Source organism: Ranitomeya imitator, chromosome 1, assembly GCF_032444005.1.
Source record: "Ranitomeya imitator isolate aRanImi1 chromosome 1, aRanImi1.pri, whole genome shotgun sequence".
NCBI classification, from domain to species: Eukaryota; Metazoa; Chordata; class Amphibia; order Anura; family Dendrobatidae; genus Ranitomeya; species Ranitomeya imitator.
In genome coordinates, this window is record NC_091282.1 from 911,710,481 (window position 1) to 911,721,308 (window position 10,828).

The 10,828-nt window shown below is 40.7% G+C and overlaps 1 protein-coding gene across 3 annotated transcripts in view; it reads left to right on the forward strand.

Moving 5' to 3' along the window:
- Positions 1-1,918: 1,918 nt before the first annotated feature.
- Positions 1,919-10,828, forward strand: part of SLC4A4 (solute carrier family 4 member 4) — a 368,399-nt gene continuing 359,489 nt past the window's right edge. For all 3 annotated transcript variants that reach the window (XM_069743508.1, XM_069743505.1, XM_069743507.1), the window contains exons 1-2: positions 1,919-2,329; positions 9,111-9,184. In XM_069743508.1, the coding sequence (XP_069599609.1) occupies positions 9,126-9,184 (59 nt within the window). In that variant the 5' untranslated portion in view covers positions 1,919-2,329; positions 9,111-9,125. The remainder of the gene's footprint in view (positions 2,330-9,110; positions 9,185-10,828) is intronic.

Genomic DNA, 10,828 nt, shown 5'->3' on the forward strand with positions numbered 1-10,828 from the left:
ACACTTCACTACAATTTAAACATGTGGCACTTCACTACAATGTATCCATGTGGCACTTCACTACAATGTATCCGTGTGGCACTTCACTACAATGTATTTGTGTGGCACTTCACTACAATGTATCCTTGTGGCACTTCACTACAATGTATCCATGTGGCACTTCACTACAATGTATCCATGTGGCACTTCACTATAATGTATCCGCGATGAACTTCGCTAGAGTGTGTCTGTGCAGCACTTTACTACAATTTAAACATGTGGCACTTCACTACAATGTATCTATGTGGCACTTCACTACAATGTATCCATGTGGCACTTCACTACAATGTATCCGTGTGGCACTTCACTACAATGTATCCATGTGGCACTTTACTACAATGTATCCATGTGGCACTTCACTACAATGTATCCGTGTGGCACTTCACTACAATGTATCCATGTGGCACTTCACTACAATGTATCCATGTGGCACTTCACTACAATGTATCCGCGATGAACTTCACTAGAGTGTGTCTGTGTGGCACTTCACTACAATTTAAACATGTGGCACTTCACTGCAATGTATCCGTGTGGCACTTCACTACAATGTATCCATGTGGCACTTCACTACAATGTATCCATGTGGCACTTCACTACAATATATCCTTGTGGCACTTCACTACAATGTATCCATGTGGCACTTCACTACAATATATCCATGTGGCACTTCACTACAATGTATCCACGATGAACTTCGCTAGAGTATGTCTGTGCAGCACTTCACTACAATGTATCCATGTGGCACTTCACTACAATGTATCCATGTGGCACTTCACTACAGTGTATCCGTGTGGCACTTCACTACAATGTATCCATGTGGCACTTCACTACAATGTATCCGTGTGGCACTTCACTACAATGTATCCATGTGGCACTTCACTACAATGTATCCATGTGGCACTTCACTACAATATATCCATGTGGCACTTCACTACGATGTATCCACGATGTACTTCGCTAGAGTGTGTCTGTGTGATACTTCATTACAATGTATCCGTGTGACACTTCACCACAATGGATCAATGTGGAGAATGGGCTGCGTAGAACAAAAAAATCTTGAAAATGGAAAGGAACTGAAAGTTGTAGAACGTGCTATTTATACAGCCAATAGATATTTTTGTATAAAATTGGAAAGCCTCTTTAAGAAAGTATTGTCTGCCTAATTGTTTAATAATAGCTGTATGGTCATGTTGAAATAAAAAGTAAGCACAAAGTGATCTATTAGTAAACAGCACTCACTACCTTCCCATGTATCCTTACCGTGTGACTTCATAAAGACACACTGTCTCCTAGCAACACCAACAGTTGGCACTACCCGCTCAGTATTTTGACACCTAAGTCCCTAAAGATAAAATAGAGGTGTGTACTGAAAAGTGCCATCTGCTCCAATATCAGGAAGAAGCAAATATACAGGGAAGGAGTGAAGCAATAAGTCACTGCACCATGAAGCATTGGCACCGTGTCACCTTGCATCCTTGCTTTGTGACCTCACAAACAGGTGACACCGATGTCAGGTAGCAGAGAAACTTCTTGGCTCCCCCCAACACCACCTCCTCCATCCCTCCCGGCACCCACACTAAATAATTCATGGTTAATAAATACTAGATTGTCAAGGGAGGAGGAAAGAGATGAAGAAACACTTGGAGCATTGATCCAGAACTGATATAACTTCTAGCTGTAGTAAAAAGTCTGAGGAAGCAGTAAGGAAGCCTGGGATCCCATCAGAGACTCTACAGGCTTTATAACTAGATCCCTTTAAATATTAAATGAGCACTAGAGACAACCAGGAGCTGTGCACATGTCACTACCCCCCAGCCCTGCCCAGACCACTCCTTCCTAGCAATGTAACTCAAGAAGGGAGGGAATAGTGAAGGGAGGCAGACTCATGTCACTATTAAATGTGAAAGCACAGGAGTCTCAATAGCAAAGCTGTAGTGTGCAGCTTTCCCAGGGTTGTGCTGTCTTTCCTATACACCCTAATGCTTCTCCTTCTGTGTGTCCTCACCCTGCTGTACTACTCCTTCTCCTAGTATCCCAAGTGTCCGAGTCACTGGCCGCCACAGACAGGACAGTAGTGTAAGGATATCGGTGGGCTTCCCTTACTAACTCAGTAGCAGCTGGTCCTACTTGCTCTTCTACTGAAGCTACTTCCATGAACCACAGGATCTAAACCTTTTACACAGCTTCATTACTATTCCCTTATTACTTCCATCACTCGACTTGGAGATACAAGTGAATGTGAGGAGCGCAGCAGCTTGTAGGATTGTGGTGACACCATACCAACGTCAAGGTAAGAGTGGTCCTTTTAACCATTCCTGGAAAAAAGTTGTCTCCATCCTTCGACTCTTTAGATGTTGCAAAACTACAATTCCCAGCAACGACTTGAAAGTTTTGCCAGTATGCCAGAAGTGGAAGTTTGTAACATCTGGAGAGCCACAGATGGGAATCAACTACTATCTTGGGGACGGCAGGTTGCTACGTTTCAGTCGTGGCTGCTCCTTACGAGAGAAAGTGGTATGAAAGTTTGTGGAGTGATATAGTGCACCTTATTCATGTGTCAAATTTGTGTTCCCATCGCAGGACCAATATTTATATTAACATGCATCATGTTCTCAGACATTTCGCAATAGGGGGCATTTTTTTCCAATGTTCGTGAAAAAAATAAAACTTGACGATTTTTAAATTTTTTGGAAAGTGAAGCAGGGTTGTCAAAGTAACTTTTTTTTTTTTTTTTCAGGACGGCTTATCAAAAATTCATGGACAGGCAATATTTTTTAAGGCCATATTGGAAAACCATAATAAATCATTATGATTATAAGAGATCCATGTCTACAGCCCGTAATTATGAGATGAAGACATCAGCTGCGTTCATTATAAACTGTAAAATAATGATGATTACAGTCAAAATAATCTGCATAAGCTTCTTCAGCTTTCAAAAAAATATCATTCAAATTATGGTACAGACAGGGCAAAAAAGTGCCCTATTTTTACAGACTGTCCTGGAATTTATGTACGGTTGGCAGTCTTGAGCTGGAGGAGCTTGTTCAGATCCTTGTGATTGTAGTTACTACCATCTTACAGTGAGCACTGCCAATGCGAGCAGGAGTTTGGGAAAGTTGTCCAGATGAAAAGAAATAAACAGGTTGACAACTCTGGATGTATTTTTACGTAAAATAACTCACTATCTCATGGGCTGATCAAGTTGACAGCATTCATGGGCTATCTTTATTATGACTGATAGACGTGTGACAGCTCTCAGTAGGCACTGTGCAGCCGGGCTGTCAGTACAAAGCACCAGCCACGCACCCTCCTCCTGGCACAGCAAGTGCAACCAGAGACCATGAGCAGCTTCTAAATGACATTCAAAGCATGAGTGCTTAAAGATCATGTGCAGCGTAATACAGCTTTAGGGATCATGTGCAATACACTGCTACCTAGCTCTAATGCCCTGTAAGGCTTTTTTAATATCAAAATAATACAAGATCAACATAGCTCCACCAGCAAACACAGCAAAACAACAGACGCTGCCTTCCCCTCCTGATGAAATGGTTAAAAGATGGCTCAAAGAGATTGGTCACGTTTTAATGCACAGGCAACCTACACAGGAATCCTATAGGTTAGAAGAAAAGGCATTTAAGAGGCATACATAGGTCATGTGCGAGCTACCATAAGACTGATGACTTATGGTAATAAAAGGCTTCATTATATGTGCGCAGAGACTATATAAAAGCAGAGAACAGCTTCTCACAGATCACATGTAATACAAGTCCTGAGCTCAGAGTTCACTTAGTGCTACATTTCTCGGAGGTCAAAGCTGTTCCATAAACTAGAAAAAGTTCCAATGTGCCTCACATTTTCTTAGAAGCTGCAAACAACCCCAAGTTTTATAATGTATAAGTCTCATTGTAGATGTATTCCAGCAGAAAACATTCATTATCCATCCATTTAATATGTGGAAAAGGTTCAATCAATGGTGTCCAACCCTTCAGCCCATCCACAATCGCTGTATAACTAGACAACTGATCTATGCAAATTTCTCAACATGGGGACTTCTTAGTTTTAGTTAGAGATGGGTCCCGTAGTCCAACTTCCAACTATCTAACACGTTAGCAGTTCAACCCTTTGGCCCCTCCACCCTTTGGCCCCTCCACAATCGCTACATAGCTAGGTGGTTGACCCATACAAACGTCTCACCATGGGGACTTCTAAGTTTAGTTGCAAATGATCCAAGTAGTCAAACCTACATCTATCTAACCTTTTCAGGGGTCCAACCCTTTGGCCCCTCCACAATCGCTATATACCTAGGTGGCTGAGCATACAAAATCTCTCATCGTTGGGACTTCTAAGTTTAGTTGCAGATGATCCAAGTAGTCAAACCTACAGCTATCTAACATTTGTAGGGGTCCAACCCTTTGGCCCTTTCACAATCGCTATATAGCTAGGTGGTAGACCCATGCAAACTTCTCACCGTGGGGACTTCTAAGTTTAGTTGCAGATGATCCAAGTAGTCAAACCTACAGCTATCTCATATTTGCAGGGATCCAACCCTTTAGCCCTTCCACAATTGCTAGGTGGCTGATTAATAGAAACTTCCCATCATGGGGCCTTCTAAGTTTTAATTGCAGATGCCCTAGTAGTCAAACTTCCAATTATCTAACATATGTCACCTATGTAATGGATAGTCTATATGTTTTCAGCTGAAATACCCTTTAATAGGTAAGCCAGTGATTTATTCATAGAAGTTCACACATCGATCAGACTGGATCAAGGTGGTTGCTCCACACCAGTGTTATAGAAGTGTCCTTCAGCAGTTTCACCGCTATACACATGACAGATTTCAGGCCATTTCAGTATGTACAAGTGACAATAGTGGTAAATGCCATCAGATTAGACTCAAACCTAGTGATGCCCGATATAATTTATAGAAATAGCATTGAATGGTGGTCTAAAATGATCGTCCTATGCTTTATTCCTATCTCCAGAGATTTATTACAGTTTTCCCCATGACTTATCTATTGTATATACACATGAAGTACATTTTATCAGCCTCTGCCAGTACCCTATTCCCTATACGCAGTCATAATCGAGTGGGAAGAAGCTATATTTTTATATCCCAGACATCAAAAACCTCACAAAACACTGCTGTATAACCTTTCATTAATGGAGAATTGCAGCTATGCTTTCTTTTGGAGTCATTAAAGTAATGTAATCTGATGGCGTAAATGTCTCATAGATTGCTGGTAATAATTCTGTTCCGATGACGATGCAAAACTACAATAGAAATCAGACTACGGCTGTTACATGCATACACAGTGACACTGTGGACGTCAATGGCAGATCGGGACGTCTGTAATCCTTATGTAGATAGAGAGTAATATTTCATATAGGTGTCAAAAACCTGTATCAGTGGTTCTGAAGTGCAGGCAGTGACGGCATCCTGGAAATTGTTATTCTTGCCCGTCACTGGTTTAGTTTATGTTATTGGAAAAAAACTTTCCTGATAACTTTCCATATGATATTTGGTCCGTTGGGTTTGTGCACACAATATCTTTTTTCAGGCAGAATCAGCCCTAAATCTGCCTAAAAAATCACAGCATAAGCGTTGCAAAATTGACATAATGCACAGCAATGTGAAAATGACATTGCTGTGCACATATTCCAATTGATGTCACTTCTTTTAGCTACTTCAGAGTTTGGAGACCTTCAAGAGGTTAGTAGAAGTGATGTTCATTCTTACATAGACTTGAAAATAGAGAACAAAAACAGTGGCAGATCCGCCACAAAAAACCAAGACACTTCAGGAAAATACACATTCCCTTAGGGCTTTTTTTTGTTCGGAAAAAATGCTGGGTTTTACACATACGCCACAATGAGTGAGATTTCTGAAATCTCACGCACTTTCTGCTTTTTTATCCCTGTACTTTTTCAAGTCTGCGACTTGTCAATTCATTATTTTCATAGAGCTTTTCACCCATTCTACTGAATGTATCAAAAGCGCAAGTAAAAACACAACGAAAATGGAAGTAAAAACTCATCAAACGATGCACGTTATGTACATTGTGTTTTTCCTGAAAATAGAAAAGTTTTTAATGCAGAAACGTCTGATGCAGTTTCACGTCTTCACATCACCTTAAGGAGTAAAATAGCCAAGTTCTCCTTGTCCGGTTTTCCAACCATCTTCACCAGCTGGCCCATATCCCTAGCTCCCTAGCTACCTTCAGGATATACGTGAGCCATTAGCTTTCTTGTGATGTATCAATTACGTGGAAGCTAATAGGTCTGTTGTATGTCATGTTAACGAATCTAGGCTGATGTAATTAGCAAAAGCACCACAAATGTAATTCATAAAGGAGGATCTGGTGTCAGTGCAGTCATATTTTAAGAACCCTTCCGTGTAAGTCATGGAAAACCCTTTAGGTGGCCAAAACGATCTTCCCAGATTGGCTCTTCTGGTTAGGATATTGTAAAGGGTCCTTTTCTGCCTGCATCAGCAGTAAATCAGAGCACATTCACGTAATGCAATATTCGTGAGGCTTTTGTGGCCAGCGTTCAGAAAAAACCCTTTATGTTTTTAATACCATTAACTATAGACAAGCGAATGATCACTGATCTTTCAGTCGCTAACCATGGATGGCATGGAACAATGACTTGGATCATGGTCAATTAATTATTTGAGAGATCATCATCCAAAGTAAAAGGCCCTTCAAAAATGGCAACTATATCCAAAAATATCAGACAGGAAAAAGTGGTCCCATCTATACCTGGATATTTTGAGGAACCCGCTTCATAATCATGGATTTTAGGATCTTTCACTGGTCAGATAAACATAATATTAGATATATGTAGAAAATTTTTATCTTTAGTCATGAAAAGCCACATGTAAATGGCCCCTAGATTGAAGAGCAGGCACTGCCAGACTGCGTGGTAGCCATCACCATGAAGAATGGTATGGCCTACAAGTTATGCTTTTAGGTACTGGGCACTTGTAGCCTCTGATAGTGAGGGACGCTATATGTGATGACTTGTTAGAGATCACACGGCCCAGAATATATTTTTTTGCACTGTGATGTATTTTGCGGTGTGGGAAAATAATATAAGCTAGTTTTGGCAAGTTTTCAGCGCAATTCATTGTGTTGGAGTGAAAGTCCTTTGTATGCCAACCATCTATTCCAGCCAGAAGATGACAATCTCTAGAGCTAATTGAACTAAGATGTTGCTATATTTGCAGTATATATATATATATAGTACATATATACAGTATTATGTATCTTAGCAGATCACAGAGTTACTATACTGTGTGCGTCCGCAGATGAGATGCCTGATTCTATCAGGATCCCATAAGCTGGTTGGCGGGTGATGCCTATGAATGTGATGTGAAGCTGAGGAGTCCCTATCAGTTACACCACTGAAATCAATATGGTGCTGTGTGTCCCTGTCACTAAGGAATACATGATCTCAGTGACACAAGCTAGTCCCTGTGTGAAAGACTTACCAACTTTGCTTTATTAAGTCTCATCTTCACTACGGCTGGAAGAGAAGATGCTAATCAAGGCTTTTATATCTGGATAGATTTCAGCCAGACAGCACTCCGGTCCGTACCGAGTTCCTAGAGAGTTCACCCTGGTTTATTAATAGCTTGCGCATTTACTACATTACTATAATGTACGTTTAGACTCTGGCACAATATACTCCATTCCACGCATGATAATGGAATCCATGGCCCTCTGGGTGACCTATACATGAGAGAGACTACGTGGCCAGTACTCTATGACTTAGCATGTAGAGGCATATTCTTCACACGTAATAAAGAAAGTATACATTGAATCCTTGATTTGAAAAGTACCCTTCCTCTAGATGTCCTTCAGGTGGCATCCGGTCATGGTAGCTTACGGGCAATGGTTGCAGTATACTTCGGTTATAGCTGGTGTATGGGCTGAAAAACAATTTACAAACTAATTATCACTTATAGATTCTTGAAAAAACCTTATCCCTTTCACTCCAAAAGAACATAGTAAACCAACCAGGGTTGGACTTTGGCCACCATTTACCTTACAACAGGACCCGCTTCCCAAATGTATAAATACACACAACCAGCACTTCTACTGAATGTGTGTGACAATTAAAGGTCCGTTTACAAAGACCGACCATAAATCACAGTAACAGAATAAGACTGTCGAATGGCAAACTTTTATCGTTTGGCGGTCATTAGAATACCTGTTTAAACAGGCAGACCAAAAGTCAATGATGCGCACTGAGCAATCTATACACGACCACTCACTGTGCCTTGGCTGCCATTGTTCTCGTCAGTGAGAGTCCTATTTACACAAGATGATGCACTACCGAGAGTAATGATTTTTTATGCAGCATAAAAGATCATTTCATCCTTTTTTTAACAATCATTCACAATTATCTTGTGTTGCAGATGCACTTTACAAAAGAGATCTAAAAGTCACCTTAGTTATTTGTCCTCATGTGTTCCTAACCATTAAAATAGATCAAAAAAATGAAAATCGAAAAAATTCATTTTGCACTGCAGACAGGAAAACATGAACATCTTACTTACAGTACATGCAAGTCATTCTGTAGGAATACCTAGTAGAACAAAAGCACAAAAAAGTGCAGATTACAGGGACTCTTAAAGGGTATTCCCATCTCCAAGAGCCTATTCCAATATGTAGTAGGTGTAGTAATAATAATAATAATATTAGCAAATGCCTCCAATTAAAAAGTAGCATAAAAATTAGCAAATTGGGTGCACTAAATAAAAATACAGAGCAGTAGAAATAAAATAAGAGCAAAGACCGGTCACTTTTGGTAACATGTTCTCATTAAGTACTGTTTGCCATGGGGATTCATAAGACATTTTCCGTGCTGGTTTCACTGGGCCACTGTCAACTATTATGAAGATGGAATTACTTTATTTCAATATGTAGGCATCTCCTGGCTTCATTCTGTCAAGTTCCACCCATTTATGGTATGAGTGCCTGAATGTTGTGTATGGACCTTCTGGAAATAGGGACACTTTCCATTGTTTTATCTGATAGCAAATAATGGAGAATTTTTCCATACAGGTGTCCAGGCTTAACATGACATCACTTCATGTCGGAGGAGAAGGAAGGCAAGCCAGGAGAACCCCTGAAATTGGGTAAGACTTTGGGTGTGTAGACCACCTAGCTAAAAACCAATGTATGAATAAACATAAGAAACTGTCGGGGAAGTTAGTGGTCAGTTATAGAGGACGGTATAGTCCCCAGCCTCGCGGTGCATTAGTGACAGGCATTCCTGGAGATATAGTGTTTCAGTCCTATTGAAATCAGTTGTCATTGTACATACTGGGCCAGTTCCAGCTCCATCTGGAAAGCAAAAGGCTTATCTGGTATTTTATTCAGCTTATGAAGTGGAAATTTCATTGCTTGATAAATGTTTGAAGTCTGTTTGGTTGCATAATATCCTGAATCACAAGATGTATGCGGAGTAGTGACCTGAGTAGAAGTGTCAGATTGGATTGTGTTATTGTATCCAGTGTAATAGGCTGCATTATCCCATGAGAACATTTACTTTCTGTGAGGTCTGGGTCAGTTCTGGGGCCAAGGGAGATTAGTTTTTGATCATTAAAAACACTTTATGACTTAAAGGTGTACTGTCTGCTGATCACACATGCCAATTACTGGCTGATAAATCCTCTTCTAGAATCGTAGCTTTTGTGTTTAGATCTTGAATCAGCTTATCACAATGTTACAGTTCTTACCTAATATTATTTTTTGCATATTAATGAATTTAAAATAAATGTTCTAACTATTGTCCTGGCTACTTTTTGTAATAATCTCACCCATCCTGTCTCCCTCGTTCTGGTATAATGTTCTCCATCCTGGCATAATATCCCCGTTCTGACATAAAGTTGCCATTCTGGTGTAATGTCATTCATGCTGGTATAAATATCCAGGTATCATGTCTCTCTTCTGGTATAATGTCCCAATTCTGGTATAATATCCTCTATTATGGGATAGCATCCCCATCCTGGCATAATGTCCCCATTCTGACATAATGTTTCCATTCTGATATAATGTCACCCATCCTGGTATAGTGTCCACCATTATGATATAACTAGATGGTGACCCCATTCTAACTCATTGGGTATTCTAATATATGTATGTAGTTTATTTATGAAGATTTCAGAATAATGCAATGAATACACAGGATTCGGCCAGCCAGGCACGACCAATTAGCGAAGCGTGGTACAAATCCCACGCCAATTCGTGGCCGGACTGCGTCTGTCGCTGATTGTTCGCGGCCGGCCGGGCGCGACCAATCAGTGAAGCCAGGGCCGGCTCCAGATTTTTGAGGGCCGCGGGCGAAAGAGTCTCACAGCCCACGTAGCATATAACACAGCCCACACAGTATATAGCACAGCCACGTAGAATATAGCACAGCCACGTAGTATATAGCACAGCTATGTAGTATATCACACAGCCACGTAGTATATAGCACAGCCACGTAGTATAAAGTACAGCCACGTAGTATATTGCACAGCTATGTAGTATATTGCACAGCCACGTAGTATATAGCACAGCCACATAGTATGTTTCACAGCCACGTAGTATATAGCACAGCGGTGTAGTATATTGCACAGCCACGTAGTATATTGCACAGCCACGTAGTATATAGCACAGCCCACGCAGTATATAACACAGCCCACGTAGTATATAGCACAGCCCACGTAGTTTATAGCACAGCCCACACAGCATATAACACAGCCAACGCAGTATATAACACAGCCCACGTAGTTTAT